Source organism: Hylobates moloch, unplaced genomic scaffold (genome assembly GCF_009828535.3).
Source record: "Hylobates moloch isolate HMO894 unplaced genomic scaffold, HMol_V3 SCAFFOLD_21, whole genome shotgun sequence".
Taxonomy (NCBI): domain Eukaryota; kingdom Metazoa; phylum Chordata; class Mammalia; order Primates; family Hylobatidae; genus Hylobates; species Hylobates moloch.
The window spans coordinates 44,887,727-44,907,335 of NW_026652296.1; the positions used below are offsets into that span (position 1 = coordinate 44,887,727).

At 39.2% G+C, this 19,609-nt stretch overlaps 1 protein-coding gene across 3 annotated transcripts in view; it reads left to right on the forward strand.

The window, feature by feature from the left end:
- KIF16B (kinesin family member 16B) overlaps positions 1-19,609 on the forward strand; it is a 315,626-nt gene that overhangs the window by 244,588 nt on the left and 51,429 nt on the right. For all 3 annotated transcript variants that reach the window (XM_032142462.1, XM_032142463.1, XM_032142461.2), the window contains one exon: positions 7,456-7,545. In XM_032142462.1, the coding sequence (XP_031998353.1) occupies positions 7,456-7,545 (90 nt within the window). The remainder of the gene's footprint in view (positions 1-7,455; positions 7,546-19,609) is intronic.

The window sequence follows — 19,609 nt, forward strand, 5'->3', positions numbered from 1 at the left end:
TAACTGTTTAAAGGCAGCCAGTTGGAGTATGATTCCTTGAATGAAAAACTGTTGATTCTCCTCTTTACACCGCTAGATATACATAACCAAATATCTACTGATGACAGATCTTAACACTGGCAATCCTTAAATCAGCAAAATAAGTATATAACATAAATTTGTGGGAAGCACTCAATTGAGAATTGTTTATAAGTAAATGCAGTCCATCTTGAGGACATGTTTATGGTGTTTAAGTTGTGCTTGATCATTTTATGGCCCAGGAAAGAAGGATTTGTATCAGTGAGACCACTCAGAGGGAGAGAAGTAATGAATTTGCTCCTCAAATATATGCGGTAATGATACCTTGCCTTCTCAACATTAAATAAAATAATTAAGTGTTTTGGTCCGACTTATTTGTTGTACTGATCTTCTGTTCCTCCCCTCTGCATCAGCACCCCATTTCATGCCCAATTTTAATTTGGGACAGAAGAGGGCTTTAATTTTGTATCTTAATTTTGCCTTTCTGTCTATTTTTTCTCAAGCTTCCCATGAGCAGATCCTCAGCTCTAGGCATGGGGTCTTTCCATTCAAGGGAAAGGATTTAACGCCTCTTCTGTGCGGTGCTCATACATGCAGTTGCCTTGTCTACCATTTCTGATATGATTGCTGGTGATACTCATCATCTTCATCTTGTTTGCGTGTTGATAGACAAGGGGATATTCAAATGTGTTACATATAAAGTGGGAAGCTTGAGCCTTGCTAATCCCCATATTTAGCCTGAATTCAGATGAAAATCTCAAGAGTGAAGAATTTTTAAATCTCTCATGCCTTACTATGAACTCGTGTTAGAAATATATTGAGAATGCACCATATTCTCTGCAGTTTTTTTTTTACAGTCATACTATTGTAACTAATTCAATTATCTTTGATTCATGTGAACCTTAATGAAACCACCAGAACAGAATAACAGCAACCAAGACTCCAGTAGGCCATCTCCAATTGAGATCAAGCCTAAACTCTTACCTAATTTGAAAAGTAAAATAATGTCAAGTATGTCTCTCAGAAAACTGCCGGCATCTAATATGGTACCAGGCACATGGTAGGAGCTCAGTAAATGTGTATCTCTGCAATGACAGTCCACCCACCCCACCCCAGTTACTACTAAAGACAAATAGCTTATTCCCTTAGAAGGCTTAAAATCTCCTAAGTAGACAGATATATAAGCAGTATTAGTTGCATAAATCAATTAGTGCAACATTAATTATGTAATTAATATCCTGTGCTGTGTGTTCTAATCATGGTGTAAACTAAATGCTAAGGGATCATGGAGGGGATGGAATAAATGATTCTTCCAGGGAGAAAGGAGTGGGAATGGGGCTGCCGCCCAAGGAAAAATCATAGTTTGGACACTACCCTGGGGGCAGAGCCGGAGCTCTCCAGGTACAGAAAGGGGTGTGTGGTTGAGGAGGCCATTCAGAAGACCCTTCAGAAGACCTACGAATATGCCCTATTTCTTTATTCACACGTTGTCTGGGGTGTGAGATTTTTAGTTCACTGAGAGCTGGGATTGCCTGGGAAAGTCCCTAACTGCTACACTAAGAGCTTTGGCCTGGGAGGGTAGTGGGACATCTGATTTTGAAGTGACAACATGAGTAGTGGTTTACAGCCAGGCTGCTCGGACCTTAACCTGCATCACAATCCCCTGGGGGGTTGGTCAGAACAGACTGCTGGGCCCCAACCCAGAGTTTCTGATGCAGGAGCTATGGGTGAGACCTCAGAGCATGCATTTCTAACAAGTGCCCCAGTGCAGCTGATGCTGCTAACCACTGTTTTAGACAGTAAACTGAAATATTGAGGGCAGAAGTCATTGAGGTCTGTATGTGAGTGTATTAAAATATCAAGTAAGGTAAGAGGCAAAAATCACTACCCAGAATATGCCAGTAATGATTTTCATTGTTCATCATTTTTGAGACCTTATTATATACACAGGGTTAATAGTTCCAGAGAGTCCCCTCTCTGTCATTAATGGTAGGATTCCTGCAGTCACCAGAAGAGTCACAAAAAGACTCCTCTGATACGTTTACTGACCTCATTAAACTCAATTCAGAGGAATACAGTAAGTTTATAACATCACTGTTAGGTTCTTGGAAACCGCAACTTTAAGCAAACCAACTATAGCAGGTCCTCGAATGACATCATTTCATTCAACATCATTGTTTTACAGCGTTGATGAGAAAATGTGGTTTGGCTGTATGTTGTTTTGCCTAAAGTTAGTTTCCAGGAACCTATTGCCAATGTTAAGTGTAGATTTAACTGTACGTAGAAAAGGTAGCTTTGGGCAGGCTAAGTTCTTTCCACGTTGGGCCATCTTTCTTTCTCCACCCAGCTCCACACACACACGATGGTAGCATCCCACCTTCTATTATAAGCACTCAGGGGTGGAGGGTGGTATTAAGGCAGAAGGGGGTGTATTGGATGCTTTTGGGGGAACATTCTTAGATGGGGATTTTATCTTCTTCTTGCTGTCTTGTCATCTTGTGCCCAAATGCCTTTTATATCCTAAGTGATTGCCTAGGAAATCACTTAGCTATATCATCATGTTCTCCCCAGCATTTGGCATATGCAGTGCATTAGAGAAGTTGGTATCACTTATAAGGACACTATTCTGGGGCCACTGTGGGAAAGAAGAATGATACCCAAAATTGTGAGGCAGGTTTGAAGTACCATTTCACTATTCGGAGATTTCAAAAAATGGTGCAACATTAATTAACTGTGAAAGCAACAAAGAGGAAAACACCATAGGCTAAAGCCCCACAAGCTGAGTGTCCAGTTCCTTTATCCTGATTTTGTTTGAGGCCTGCACAGAGAGATTTAAAAAAGCCATGGCTGATTCATTGTCACTAAGAGGCAGAGTATATTTAAGACAAGTCCATCTGGGGGCTCCCCCTTCCAACTCTTCAGAATGCCTGTGATGTGTCAAGTTCTGTTCTAAGGTGCAGTGACCAACAGGTAAAAATCTTAGCTCTCCTTAGAGCTTACATTCTAGTGGGGAAGAGAGACAAGAAACAAGGTATGTTAGTAAATCCAGACCATGTTAGGTAATCAGAAGTGCTAAGAAGAAAAATAAATTAGGGAAGAAGAGTAAGCAGTGTTGAATGGGAAAATGAGGATGCAATTTTAGATAGGATATCCAACAGGGACATCACTAAGAAAGTGACTTTTGAGCAAAGACTTGAAGGAAATGAGGGAGCTAGTCATGTGAAAACGTGGGAAACGAACATTCCAGAAAGAGGAAAAGCATATGCAAAGTCTCTAAGGCCATACTCGCTGTGTAGCATATTGGGTATACCCTAGATGAGCAAGGAAGAGAGTGGTTGTGGAAGAGCCAGGGAGGAGACAGATTGTAGAAATCCTTGTAGATCACTGGAAGAACTCGAACTCGTACCCCGAGTGAGATGGGACATGTTATGAGGATGCTTCATATGAGCAAAGAAATGGCGCCATCATACTTAATTTTTAACAAGATCACTTAGGTGCCTGTGTTGAGAAAAAAATGAAGGAAGGAGGCAAGACTATAAGCAAGGAGACCAACTAGGAGGCTGTTAAAAATAATCCAGGCAAGAGATGATGGTGTTTGGACCAACATATGAACAGTGGAGATAGTGAGAAATGGTCATTTTTCTCATTCTATTTTGGAAGCTTGGCAAGAAGGGATTCACTGACTGACTGGATGTGAGGTGTGAACGAGAAAGACAGACATCAAGGATGATGCCAGAGCTTTTGCATGGAACGGGGAGAAGAATAGCATTGTCATTTACTGAGATGGGGAAGGGGAGCAGGTTTGGATGAGATTAATTTTGGTAAGTGCAGCCATGATAAGTGTGAGATGCATATTAGACATCCGAGTAGGCCAGCTTGTCAAGTAGGCAGTAGGATATACGAGTCTGGGTTCAGGAGAGAGGTATGGGCATCCAGGGAGTCATCCACATGTAAATTTATGCTGTGAGATGGGATGAGGTCACCAAAGCAGTGAGTGCAGGTAGAAAATAAAACATGTTCAAGACTGAGCCCTGGAGGACTCTGATGTTTAGAGGTCAGGGAGATGAGAAATCCCAGATGAAAAGAAAACTAAGATAAGAGTGTAGCAGTGAAAGCTGAAATAAATGAAAAAGATGTTTGAAGGAGAACGCTATCAGACAGCTATGTCAGATCCTTCCCATAGACCAAGTATGATCAAAACCAAGAATTGACCAGTGGATTTAGCAATACAGAAGCCATTGCTAACCTTGGTAAGAGTAGTTTGGATGGAATGGTAAGTAGATTTCTGAAAGACGCCACAATTAACAATTTTCTCTCCTCTCTCCTGCACCAACACAGCCTCCTTTCTGTCACATTACTCCATGAGCATTTAAACGCACCATTATTTCTCTCATCTTAAACTCCCATCTCGACTTGCCTTTCCCTTCCTTCTACCACTCCATTTCTGTCCTTTCCATTAAAACAAAATTCCTTAAAAAGTATATTCTTGATGTCATCAATTTCTTCCCATTATTTTCTGGAATTTTTTTTAAGGACTTAAGGCTGTCAGCTGAGAGGATAGAGAGAGGTAGTGAAGACTTGAGGACAAAGAGGAGTAATCATTGTGTAAGAGAATGGAAGAGTGCACAGAATTGGAAAATGTGGCATGACTGGTGGGTGTCATCAGAGGCGGACTTGATGGTGGCAATTGTGACTTTAAAATGAGATCAGTCTGTTTGGTGGTGTGTTATTCCTTAGCTCCATTCTGCTGGGCAGGTGCAGGCAGGGGGTGAGCAGACAGTTGGTTTTAATAAGAGTTGTGATTTATTTTTGTCCAGAGAATTTCAAGAGTGGGACAGATTTGAGGTTTTGTGCTTATGAGGATTTCTCATGGTTTTCAAGTTGAGTGAGGAAGAAACCAGGGCAGAGGTAAAAGGACATTAGAGGTCAGGGTGTTGGAGGGATCATCTGGGTGATTAATGAAATTACCAAGAATCATGCAGGAGATCAGTAGGGCTGAAATAGATGACAGTGAGCAGACTCTAAACCTTCAAGGAATTGGGGAAGCAACCAGGGTGAATGGCTGCCTGCAAGGAGGAGGGTAGAGCGGCAGGATCTGAAAGCACTATGCTCACAGAGTAGAGATTTCAGAAAGGATACAGGAGCAGTTATTTGGAAGTTGGAGTGAAGAACAAGAGTAGCGACCCCATCCCAGCACGGTAGGATGAAGAGTGTGGGGGGAGAAGACAGTCCTGGCTGGAGAGCATTGCCAGGGAAGTGCTCCTCACGAGAGAGCTGGGTTTCAGTTAGAGCAAAGATGAAGGGGATGTTCCAGAAGAGGCTGAGGTCCTGGGGGATTTTACTGATGATTGCCCATGAGTCCAAGAAGTGCAGTGGAAGCATTTCAGGAGAAGGAAGGGGAGCCAGGAACATCAGAGTCTGAGGAATGCAAGAAACCTAGGCTTCTGGAGGTGGCTTTCTGAGGAATCTCGAGTCCCAGTATAGTATAGTCTCACCACCTGTGAAACATCCTGCATCTTACTACTCATAGGTCATGGAGTGGTTCCATTAACTTCCTGGGCTTTTCCAGGCAAGCAGGCAGCAGCATGCCATGTTGGAAGACAGCAGGGCCCACTTATGCTCCAGTTTTGTCTTTGCCACTTGGTTTGTGTCCAGCCAAGACTGGGGATTGTTGGGCTGTGGCCCGGAGGAAGCCCCCACATCCTCACTGATTGTGCTGGCCTTGCTCTCAGTGCCTCAGTGAGGTCTGCTGAGGAGGAGCAAGCCAGAGAGGAAGGCCAACCAGCCTCATAGCCAGGAGCGGGGTTTCCCAAGCTCAAGTGACGTGCTTACCAGCTTTAAATGCTTAGTGCAGCTGCAGAGCACCTGCACTGTTGTTTGTAATGATTTTCTGTAAATACATTCACTTTTGTTCTCTTATGGAAATGTCTTTTTCAAGGAAACTCATAAGAAACCTGCGACAATTGAAAAGTTATTGTAAAAAATGAGTACAGAACCAGAATGACGAAAAATTGAAAAATGTACATCCTCATACACCCTAGATCATCTCATTTGCCACTTTGGGAAGTGAGTGAATCAAAGAATGGCTGGGACTCAGACTCACTCCTCCTTACAAAGCTGCCCACCTGTGTCTTCTTTCGTTCTTGTCTCTACTTTCTACTGATGGCTCTATGATTTACATGCGGGAGAATCAGGCTGAATTATTGTGCTTGAGAAGAGCATTTCCCTATGTGCAAGTTAAGTTCCCATAAAGGAGCATGGCCCATGCAAAGGGCCTGAGGTGGCAGAGAATATGTGCATTCAGGGATGCAGCAGGAGTGAAGACACCTAGCAGGAGAGGCCTGCAGACAGGCTGCTGTGGACAGGTTAAAAATGTAGGTCTTTTCCTATGAGCAGCATGAAGCTTCCCTTAAGGAGGGTCACCTCCCAAATCAAATGGTTAGATTTGAGTTCTAAAAGATCTCTTTTCAGTCATGCAGAAAAGGGATTGGAGAGGGCAAATGTGGGGTGGACAGTTGGGAGATGCTCTTGCAGAGTCCACAGGAGAACTAATGGCCTAAAGTCAAATGGTGTTGATGGCAAAGGATGGAAGGATAAAATTCTAAGAAATGTTTAGAAGGCAAAAAGAGCAGGACTTAGCACTTGCTTGAATGCAGGGATAGGAAGAGAAGGGAGGTCACGGATGACTTCAGCATCTCTGGCTGGCATTGCTTGGTAGGTGGTGGTAGAATGCTTTGAAATGGAGAACACCAGAGCTGGGACTGGAGGAAATATATTGAGTATGGTTTTGGACAAATTGAATTGGAGGTTCCTGAGTGACGTGGAAAGAAAGATGTGCCAAGTTGGGTATGTGGGTCTGGAGCTCAGAAGAAAGGTGGGAAGCGGAGAAAGGAATTGGAGATTAATTGGCCTGTGCTTTAGGTGTGATTGTAAAGGCTGATGTCGTCTACCTGCCTCTTCTTGTCACTGTGACCTTTCATATGTGAGCTGATGTGCAACAGAGTTTCCACTCCAGCCAGCCTATTAAAGGCTGGATTGATTATTCTCCCTCTGAAAAAAAGCAAAATATACCGTTGTGTTATTATACTAACAATGACTGAGATGCAGTGAGATTTTTTTCCTCTTCCACCTCCTCTTCTTTAAAAGTGTTTCTATAAAAAGGGACACTTTTTATAACCAATTAAGAGATGACCATCTGCCCTTCACTTTACATAGACAAGCTGCCTATAACAAGATCTGAGAGCCAAAGCTGCATGTTTAAGTAAAGTGCATTTATTATTTCTAAGTTGTATTTATGCAGCTAGATTAATGTTTTGAGTTCTAGAGAAATTTTACATGCTAATCACTTTTGGTTAATTTAATTTTTAAATTGTTTTGAAAAATTTTAGAGACTTTTGCTTCTTAATGCTTATTCATTTTGGTTTTCCTGGTTAATAGATTACTGTCCTAGATGAGACATGGACTGTATTCAGGCGTTACAGTCGTTTTCGAGAAATGCATAAAACATTGAAGTTAAAGTATGCAGAGGTAAGTTATGAAATTATTATCTCCAATTAAGAGCATTCAATTTACAAAGTAAATGAGCTGATTGCATTAGCAATGTTATCTCTCTCTCTGTCTCTCTCTTTCCAATACTAGCTTATTAGTGTCACTCAGTCTTTTTTCAATTACCCATTTATCAAAGATAACTTTTAAATTTTTCTTCTTTGTTCCGTTTCTGTTCTACACAATTTAAACATTTTCTGAACAGAAGATTTTGAAAGTGATAGTACAATGATAGTAAGTGAAATCCATCCTTCTCATAAATTTTATGGTTAATTTTAAATACATATTTTAATCAATTTATAACTTCTCAATTATGAGACCTATTAAAATTAAAATAACTTCTTCATATAGATTTACACTTTTTTCTTTAAAAAAGAAAGACTACATTCATGCTTAGTCTTATACTTAATGAGAAGTCAAGTCATAACAGTTATTTTGCCATTGAACATAGAGGGAAAGGTGGACAGAAAATGCAGAATTACCTAGAGACCAGAAAGCATTTCATGCATCAGATCAAATATCCAGAGGGTATTAATACATTAGTCATCTTTTCCTTTTTGAACAAACACTGGTTTCTCAGTAATTTTAAGCAAAGGATTCCTAGAATGAATGTGTGTTTTCCAAGTCATGATGATGATGATGATTTTACTTCAACTAAAGGAAGCATTATCTAGGCCCAGCTTTCTGGGAATTTTGTATTGAACCGAGTGCAAATCAATCAACAGTCATTATCTAACTAGCCTGCTTTCACCAAATATTGCTTTTGAGCACTATTATGGCTTTTTGTGACATTCTAAAAAGTAATTTAGTTAGAAATTTGGTTCACTAATTTGGTTCACATTAAATAATGTTTCCTTAACATTTTCATGGCTTCCACCCTTTTTAAAATCTGGCACAAAATACAAGGAGAAATAGCTTTTTGTAAATAAAATAGTTCCCTGATGTATAGAAGAATCTTGAGCTCAGGTAGAATTAAGCTGTGTTAGTTTGTTTGCATTGCTATAAAGGATTACCGGAGACTGGGTAATTTATGAAGAAAAGAGGTTTATTTGACTTACAGTTCTACAGGCTCTACGTGAAGCACTTCTGGTGAGGGCCTCAGGAAGCTTCCAATCATGGTGGAATATGAAGGGGAGCCAGTGTGTCACGTGGGGAAACAGGGAGCAAGAGAGAACGGAGGAGGTCCTAGACTCTTTTTCACAATCAGATCTCAAGGTACTCATTACCATAGGATACCATCAAGCCATTTGTGAGGAATCTGCCCTCAAGATCCAACACCTCCTACTAGGCCCCACCTCCAACATTAGGGATCATATTTCAACATGAGATTTGGAGGGGACACACATCCAAACCATATCTTAAGCTATCTCTGAAATTCTGTTACTAAGCTGTCACACTCTCTAGTCTTCTATTAAAAATTTAGGAAACTTCAAGTGGGAATTTGTTCCCAAGAGGCTTCATTCCAGAAGTAACAGTAATAACATCAAAATCAAGTTATTAAGTTTGTTTCTGCAGTTTAATTTTCATGTCTCAAATCAATATTGACAATTAAAAGAAGTATGTGTACATATGAAATGTACAGAGCAGCTTGTTTTTAAAGTGAGCTTTGCAGCTCATTAACCACTTGGTTTTAAGTTACTACATCAGTATTTTAATAATGGACAGATTTTGCATATTAAACTCACTGAATTCCCAAAGCAATACCTAGTAAAAGCAATTTCCATGAAATAAAAGCACTCAGACTTTATATATACACACACACATTCATTCCAGGATGTATTTATTTTATACTGATTCTTTGATTAGTTTAACCCATTCTGTATAGGCACACTTTTCTGGATTCCAGTAATACTGTGACAGACAAGAACAAAAATTTCTTCTTCTATATATCTTAAATATGGGGCAGACAGTAAACAAGGAGAAAATAATAACTAGCATTTTAAGAGTAAGCATGCAGCGTTGCAGTTCCCATTTCAAGTGAGTTACATGCCTTATATGAAAAATAGCAATAAAGAATGGTGGGGCAGAAGGTGTTGGGCATACTTTAGTACAAGGTCGTTTCAGGGTTGGGCTCTCTGACAAGGTGGCATTCTAGTTGATACATTAGCTGAGAGATATTTAAAAGAGTTTTCAGAGCACCAGTATACAACTCTAATCTGTGTTTTTAAAGAAAACTCCAGAATGAATGTAACAGAAACAATCTTTAAAGATATAATAGAAGAAAACATACCCAAGGTTAAGAATGACATGACCCAGTGAGTCAAAGAAGTTACTTGGTACCAGGCAAAATGAATGAACACAGATTATCACATATGTAAGAGTATTTTCCAGAGAAAAAAGGGTATATTACAACATGTTTTAAAAAATTAACCTTCAAATGAAGAAAATCAAGTTGGTGTCATTCATTAATTCACTCATCTATATTGAGCAACTCTGCATGGTGAACACAGTGTGAACAAGACAGCTGCATTCCCTCTTCTCATGAAGTAGAAAGAATAAGCAGTAAACAAATAAATAAGGCAATTTCAGCTTGTGTAAAGTGAATAAAACCAGGCCTTGTGATAGTGCGGTATGAGAGCTGGGTAGTGGACTACTTTAGGTGGGGCAGGCCAGGCACACCTTTCTGAAAGAGTGGGATTTGTACTGAGATCTGAATGTTGAGAAAGAGCCAGCCATGAAAATCTGGAGGTGGGTACATTGTAACTCACGGGAAGAGCAAGTGCAAAGGCCCTGCAGTAGAACCAAGTTTGGTTTGCTCCAAGAACAAAAAGGCCTGGAAAAGTGGTGAGGATGGTAGAGGAATGTGGGCAAAGAGGTAGGAAGGGACTCTATGATGTGGAGCCTTGAACTGTATTCCTAGTGCATGGGAAGCCACTGGACAGTATTAAGCCTAGTAACAAAGTGGTTTTATGTATACACTTAAAAGGTCATTTTAATGGCCATACCGAGTATGGATTGTTGGGGTGCTAGAGAGCTCAAATCCAGAATTCTTTTTAGACATTAATTTGAGGATACTTTTAAATACCCAATTGGAACTATCAAGAGAGATGAAGGATGTAAGCCTAAAGTTTAAAGGAGAAAGATGTTATGAACCTTCTGTTAGAAATACAAGTTATTGTTTGGATCAGGAATAATTAAAAATTTTTGTATTTCTTTTACACTAAGTAAAGCCCTTTTATTTCTGCTTCAATTTTTAGCTAAGTTTCAGTCTTCAGACCATTTCTATTCATAGGTGACTTCTGCTCACAGAAGCCCCTTTTCCTGAAGACAGGCTCAGGATCTCAATGTTAGCTAAGAATGGAAACTGGTTCTCCATGTTGTGTTCAATTTTGTGGCTTATAATTACTCTCACATAAGGAAAAAAGAATGTTATATATAAAGGAGAACCCACAAATACATGTGTGCATGTATTTGAAGGAAAACAGACCATGGGAGTGGTGATTTGAAACCTTGCAGTAAGTTCCTAAAATGAACACCACATGTTGAAAGGTACAGACCCCAAGGTGTGTCATGCCGTTGTTTGTGTCCATAGCCACAATTCCAACACTTACAGGGTGCTGACCGTGGGCCAGGTGCCGTGCTGTACATCTCATGTGGTTCTCGGACATCACTGGGAGGTGTGGGGGCTGTTACCCTCCTCATTTTACAGAGACAGATACTGAAGAGTGCGAGATGTAAATAACTTGCCTTGTAGCAAACAATTGATGAGCAGAAGCCAGTCCCAGGCCATTGCACTCTACTTTCTGTTTCTAAACCAACAATAATGTAAAAATGGGAAAAAAGAATTGTTTCTAAAAACACAGTGGCCTGTCATTCTAGATCTAAATCTTATTTCACTCACAACAGCATTGTCCATTTAACATTTTTAAGATAAAGCTTAAAATTAAGTTGAATATCAGTTGGCTTTTTTCCTGTAAAGTTCTTTTTTCTCTTATGCAGCTCAGCTTCACGTAGGCTTATTTGCTAAGTATTTGTTGGGACTTGAGATCAATGTTTATTAGGTATTTGTCAATTATTATTGCTCTCATTAGTGCTTATATTATTACCATCTCTGTAAATAATGCTCATCTGCTCCTCAAAGTGAACTATTTGGCCTGACAACATCCTAGAAATCACTTGATTGCTAAAGACCTAACTCTTTCAGGAAAGCCAAAGGGTTGATACAAAAGGATCCTGAAAATTTCCTCTCATGGGTGACTATTTTATAGCCAAGTGAGAACATATTTTATTTACTTCACTCCTTCACCAGATTGGGCTCATTATTTCTGTGGAAGTAGAAGACTATTCTGGCTCTCTTAATTGCAAGGGTAACAAAATGTTTGATGACAGTATATTTTTAAATGACACATATTAAATTTACCTAGCCATACAAGGCTCCAAAATTTTAATCAAGCTAAGAAATACTGAAAAGCACACTGGAATTCAAAATATACAGAATTAGGAATATGCTTGCCAAGATAGACTCTTCTGTCACCTTAACACTTTAGTTTTAGTTATAGCCTATAGTCTTTTGGAACTTTGTCTAAAATGATATCCTGCCCATTCACATTTCATCTGGAGTTTAGCCATGGTCTCCTGGGGGATATACCTTTAACAGTTTGGTGTGACAGGTCTCTTGGTTTCTTTCGGTAATCTTTTTTCCCCAATAATAAATTACATGTTCATTATAAAAGATTGACATTATTCAACAATATATACATAGAATGTGAAAGTTCTTCTTAATCTAACCCTCAGTAGGAATGATGTGCAACACTCCCCAGGAAGTCCTCCTGGGTCCAGCTGTGCATTCAGACTCACAACTCCATAGCCCATGCTCAGCATCAGTTTCCCTGGGAAGGACACAGGACAAGAATCACTGCTTGCCAGCAGGGCACAAGGGCTTGGAGAAGCCCCCCAAGCAGTCTCTGGAGCAGTCCACTCGGCTGTCTGAGAGCTGTTCTTGCCTCACTTCTCCGGGTGACAGCTAACGTACAGAGTTGAGCCCCACATGGGCATGTGTGAGAACCACTCTGGCCTAGAATCCTGTGCCAGAAGGGAGCCAGTGTCTCTTACAACAACTCCACAGGCAGAATTTCCAGAGTCCCAGCAGCCTGCTGGGTCACCAGTCATCTCACTCAGAGAAGCCTAAAGCTATGGCTTCCCACCAGACAGCTGTCATTTCTGCCTGTCCAGATGCAACTTATTGAGGCAGGGAATCGGGGGTGTCATTTTTACCATGAGCATGAGCAACGTTGTCTCGTAACAAACTTGGCATGTCACCTTATCAGGTTTCCAGAATCCTGTTGATGAATATTTGGGTAGTTTCCCGATTATTGCTGTTGTGACTACTTCTCTGTAAACATTCTTGAACATATCTGTATGTCTTCTGGTTCATGTGTTAGACTTTCTTTGTGAAGAAATTTGATAATTGCTTAAATGTTCTTAAAGACTTTCTGAAAAACCAGGATCAGTAAAGAATGCACTAAGTTAGGTAGACTGAGAGCCCTGAAAGCCATCACCCTAGCGAGAAAGTTTAAGAATTCCTTAACCATCATTCAGCTAAGCCTTCTAATCTCCCTGTTCACTCATATTCATTTGGTTAATTATTTACTATAGTGTCTCCTTAAGGAGAATGATGTGCTTGTCAACTGAAGATCCCTCAGGAATACTTTATATATTTGGGTGGCGAGCCAATTAAAGTGGTAAGGAATTGTGATTATTAGATGTAAGATAAGTCTCTGAATAAAATAGAAATAACCTAAGGTTAATACAAACAGCACTTATGAATTGAGCAGACAAGAAGACACTGGGTTCCATAAAATTCTGGGAAGTTGGGGTTGAGAGCAGGGGAAAAGCAAAAACCAAAGAAAAGTTTAGTCCTTGTTTTAATTGTATGATGACAGATTTTATGAATAAAAAGCCTAAATTTTTTGTACTTTGTAATACTGAAGAAGGACAGATTTGCTGCATGTGATCTTCAATCATATGCGAACATTATTGCCATTCTGTTCTCAGATTCACTGTATGAGTAGGCTGAGTTCTTCACTGGAGGTGCTGCATTACTCAGGGTTTTTTAAATTGTTTTATTGTTATTTATTCATTTTCTTTAATCTTAGCAGTTTCTTCTGGATTTCAAATGGGTTTCCTCTTTTGTTTTGAATTAATTTGTCCTGTTCATCTATTGACATGTATTATGCAAGATAATAGCTCCTTCTGGCATTCATTTTCTGTTCCCCTTCATTGACCTTGTATGGAATCTTAATCAAATTAAACCTATGTTTTCCAATTCACGTCTGTAAAATGATAATGCGACAGCTAGTTTGTAGAAGATTGTGAGAGCCTCAGATATAATGTGTTATTGAAAGCAACTATGAAGTATTATGCAGCATGTGCCAGAGAGCAGATCTTTGAAATTTTATCATGCAAATAGTTTCTGTAGTGCTCTTTTTCTGTATGAAAACTATGTATTTTTGACTCTATTAAAATCAGTGTAAGGCTTTTAAATATCAATCAAGTTACATTCTCAGAAACAAAGCCCCCATGAAGTGTTCTCTTTTTGTTTCTATGAGGAGGAGATAGAATTACTGTTTCTGTCTGGCGTTCATGAAGCTTACCTACAGATCCAGGTCACAGCCCGAGAGTCCAGCAAAACAGAAACATAGCTCATCAAGCTGAAGAGAAGAAAACTTTTAAAACCACATCTCTTTTTCATCCATTAGCACGAGTAGTGAAGAGCTAGTATCCCCCTAGCTTTTTGGATGACTGGTCTGGTATTTTAATAAAGTTGGATGACATGAGGCTGGAAGGTCAGAGGTCATCAGGAGAGTTACTGCTTCCAGGAGATTCAGAGATGCCAACTCCTGTCTGATTTTTTTAAAAATACTTTATTTTCATACATTTAACAAGGAGTCCTTCTTTTCAAATGCTAGAGCCTAATGAGCACTGCTATGGACTGAATGTTTGTGTTCCTCCTAAATTGTGTTGAAATTTAACCTACAATTTGTTGGTATTAAGAGATGGGGCTTTTGGGAGGTGACTAGGTCATGAGACCCTCATAAATGGGATTAGTGCCTGAGGGAGCTTGGCCCCACCTCCTGCCATGTGAGGACACAGAAGGCGCCATCTGTGGAGAACAAGACCTCAGCAGATACTGAATCTGCTTACACCCTGATCTGGGACTTCACAGCCTCCAGAACTGTGAGCAGTAAATTTCTGTTGTTCATAAATTACCCAGTCTAAGGTATTTTGTTATAGCAACCCAAATGGACTAAGTCAGGCACCTTACTTTTCAAGGACATAAATCTCACAGTGAAACAGATGAAATACTGGAATCAATCATTGAGGGTCTTTTTATGATATTCTTGGCTAAATGATTCTGAAGCCAGTTTGTGCTGCTGTGCTTAGAAGCAAGAGAATGAATTTTGAAAATGAGACTTTTCATATATTAAGATGTATAATCAAAACAAATGCTAAGGGATGCCTGTGCATCATGAGAGTATAAGCTACATGGAACAGTTCATGTTGCTTGTCTTCATCATAACTAAGTTATCACAGTGAGTCATTAGAGTCCCCAAGTTTCAAACACAATCAGCCTCAATCAGCCACATCCCTGGGGAGTTCCCTTCTCCCCACAAAGCTGAGAGAAAAATATTTTGAGAGCCTTCCATAAAAATGGAAAATTGCTGTGTTAGAGCAATTGTTCTCTCACATCTGGCATTCTCTGGGTGCCCAGTAAATACTAGTGGGATGGAAGAAAATGACTAGGCAAGAGGTTATTTAATTTGTAGATGGACTTTCAATTAGTGCTGATGAACCATTTCTCACCTTTTTTAGTTTCTGAGCAGCACCAAAGAAAGAAGTGAAAAGAATTTGGCTATTGGCCTTGTGTTTGTCTTGGACAACTTTTGACCATCTATTATTCAAATGCATTATAACAGTTTTATTACTAGCATTTCAAGTTTAATATAAAAATTGCAAATCTGCTCACCACCCAAATTATAATGCTACCAACCGTAGCCACAGAGAGCACCCAGTAAGCCTTAGATAAATTCAGTTGCACCAAGCCCTCAGCCTCCTTGAATTTCTAAATAGCAAACAGCTATGCAGACAAAAATAGAATACGGCCAGCTTCCTGACCTTGTACATTATCAGAGGCCCAGGTGGTTCACTGTGTGGTTTGTATCACACCATTCTCTTCAACTGGTAGATAAATAGCATTTAAATCACTGCTTTCAAGGATGAGTGGAGGCGCAATGAGCATCCAAATTACCTGGGAAGCTTTTCCAAAATATGCAGACTCAGGCCCCGAACTAGGAATTTCTTATTCAGTAAATCTGACTTGGGGCTCAGGAGTGTGTAATTGGGAGAAAATCCTCCACAGGATGTTCTCTGGACCACTGATTAAGACATTGCCTGTCCTATTTTGCATCTATCTTGGGAGCATTAGTTGATTTTTTTTTTTATTTCAATAGGTGTTTGGGAAACAGGTGTGTTTGGTTACATGGATAAGTTCATTAGTGGTTAGTGGCGATTTCTGAGATTTTGGTGTACCCATCACTCGAGCAGTGTACACTGTACCCAAGTGTAGTCTATTCTCCCTAATCCTCCCTCCCACCCTTTCCCCTGTGTCCCCAAAGTCCATTGTTTCCTGTTTCCTCATAGTTTAGCTCCCACTTATGAGTGAGAACATACGATGTTTGGTTTTTCATTCCTGAGTTACTTGACTTAGGATAATGGTCTCCAATTCCATCCAGGTTGCTGCAAATGCCATTATTTTGTTTCTTTTTATGGCTGAGTAGTATTCCATGATGTGTGTGTGTGTGTATACGTGTGTGTGTGTATACATGTATACATATACATACATATGTGTGTGTGTATATATACACACACACGTGCATACACATATACACACATATATTATATATATATATATATATAACATTTTCTTTATCCACTTGATTGATGGGCATTTGGGCTGATTCCATGTTTTTGCAATTGTGAATTGTGCTGCTATAAACGTGTGTGCAAGTGTCTTTTTCATATAATGACTTCTTTTCTTCTAGGTCGATACCTAGTAGTAGGCTTGCTGGATCAAATGGTAGATCTACTTTTAGTTCTTTAAGGAATCTCCATACTGTTTTCTGTAGTGGTTGTACTTGTTTACATTCCCACCAGCAAGTGTAAAAGTGTTCTCTTTTTACCACATCCATGCCAACATTTTTTATTTTTTGATTTTTTAAATTATGGCCATCCTTGGAGGAGTAAGGTGGTATCGCATTGTGGGTTTGATTTGCATTTAACTGATAATTAGTGATGTTGAGCATTTTTTCATATGTTTATTGGCCATTTGTATATCTTCTTTTGAGAATTGTCTATTCATGTCCTTAGCCCACTTTTTAATGGGATTATTTGGGTTTTTGTTTTTGTTTTTTTGCTGACTTCTTTGAGTTCCTTATAGATTCTGGATATTATTCCTTTGTCGAATACATAGTTTGCAAAGATTTTCTCCCACTCTGTGGGCTGTCTGTTTATTCTACTGATTATTTCTTTTGCTGTGCAGAAGCTTTTTAGTTTAATTAAGTCCCATCTATTTATCTTTGTTTTCTGTTGCATTTGCTTTTGGGTTCTTGGTCATGAAGGCTTTGCCTAAACCAATGTCTAGAAGAGTTTTTCCAGTGTTACCTTCTAGAATTTTTATGGTTTCAGGTCTTCTATTTAAGTCTTTGATTCATCCTGAGTTGATTTGTGTATAGGGTGAGAGCTGATGATCCAATTTCATTCTTCTACCTGTGGCTTGCCAATTATCCCAGCACCATTTGTTGAATAGGGTGTCCTATCCCCACTTTATGTTTTTGTTTGCTTTGTCAAAGATCAGTTGGCTGTAAGTATTTGGGTTTATTTCTGGGTTCTCTATTCTGTTGTGTTGGTCTATGTGCCTATTTTTATATCAGTAACATGCTGTTTTGGTGCCTGTAGCCTTATAGTATAGTTTGAAGTTGGGTAAAGTGACGCCTCCAGATTTGTTCTTTTTGCTTAGTCTTGCTTTAGCTATGTGGGCTCTTTTTTGGTTCCATAGGAATTTTAGGGTTTTTTTTTTTTCTAGTTCTGTGAAAAATGTTGATGGTATTTCGATGGGAATTGCATTGAATTTGTAGATTGCTTTTGTCAGTATGGTCATTTTCACAATATTGATTCTACCCATTTATGAGCATGGGATGTGTTTCCATTTGTTTGTGTCATCTATAATTTCTTTGAGCAGTGTTTTGTAGTTTTCCTTGTAGAGGTCTTTCACTTCCTATATACATTTCTAAGTTGTTTTTTTTCAGCTATTGTAAAAGGGGTTGATTTCTTGATTTGATTCTCTGCTTGGTTGCTGTTGATGTATAGCAGCACTAGTGATTTGTTTACATTCATTTTGTATCCTGAAACTTTACTGAATTCATTTATCAGATCTAGGAGCTTTTTGGATGAGTCTTCAGGGTTTTCTAAGTATACAATTATGTCATCGTGAACAGTGACAGTGTGACTTCCTCTTTCTGATTTGGATGCCCTTTCTTTCTTTCTCTTGTATGATTGATCTGGCTAGGACTTCTAGTACTATGTTGAATAGAAGTGGTGAAAGTGGGCATCCCCCTTGTCTTGCTCCAGTTCTCAGTGGGAATGCTTTCAACTTTTCTCTGTTCAGTATATTGTTGGCTGTGGGTTTGTCATAGATGGCTTTTACTAACTTAAGGTATGTCCCTTCTATGCCAATTTTCCTGAGGGTTTTAATCATAAAGGGATGCTGGATTTTGTCAAGTCCCTTTTCTGCATCTCTTGAGATGATCATGGGCTTTTGTTTTCAATCCTGTTTATGTGGTGTATCACATTTATTGACTTCGGTATGTTAAACCATCTCTGCATCCCTGGTATGAAACCCACTTGATCATGGTGGATCATCTTTTTGATATGCTGTTGGATTTGGTTAGCTAGTATTTTATTGAGGATTTTTGCATCTATGTTCATCAGGGATATTGGCCTGTAGTTTTCTTTTTTGGTTATGTTCTTTCCTGGTTTTGGTATTAGGGTGATACTGGTTTTAAAGAATGCTTTAGGGTGGATTCCCTCTTTCTCTATCTTTTGGAATAGTTTCAGTAGGATGGATACCATTTCTTCTTTGAATGTCTGATAGAATTCAGCTGCGGGTTGATTTTTCATTAGTGTAAAGCACCAGATCTAAAAGATGATTTCCAGTGACAAATATTCTTGTCAAAATTAATGACAGACTCATTCAAACCTAGACAGTGGAGAAGAAATGTTAATTGTCTCTTTGATCACCAAAGATGTGGACTTTATTATTCTTTCCTCTGCAATAAACAAGGAAACTTCCATAGCAGTGAGCTTGGAACTGTTGTGAAATGCCAGCACCTGAGGGATCTTAACGATTGAATAGTCCAGTTTTCATTTTAGAAATGAAGAATCAAATACCTGTGGAGAGTTTTGTTAAGTTCACACCAAGACTTAGGGCATGGGGCAAGGTTCATGTCTCCTAATTCCTGGTCCCATGCTCTTTGTCTGAACCTCCCTCTCCATGGCCGTGTTCATATTAAAAGGGAAAATTCACAGAATTCTCCAGATGAGACCAAAGAAAAGAAAGCCTGTTCCCTGTAAAAAACTGTTATGTAGCAAGTCTCCATGGATGACAACAATGACAGGTTCCTGTCATGTCTGTCTCTGCGACAATTCGAATCGTAGTAAGAAATGGAAAATACACTTTAGTTAGTTCATCTGCATATTTATTCTTAAAAATGAAATATTTAATATTCACAGATCTGAAGTATTTTTCACTTTAAAAAATGTTTGTGGCACATATGAATGTCCTCAAGTTTATGTTCACTGGGTCATGCTTGAATGAAACTGACACTGGGCTTTGGGGAAAATGAGACTTCATGTGGAAAAGTTACAATATTTATACCAAATATAACTGGAAGGTGGTGTAGTGCTAACTATGTTTCCAAATTTGGTTTTATATCTAGGATGACTCTAAGTTTTAGCTTTTTAGTGACAACAGGGCAGTAGCTTCTGTTAG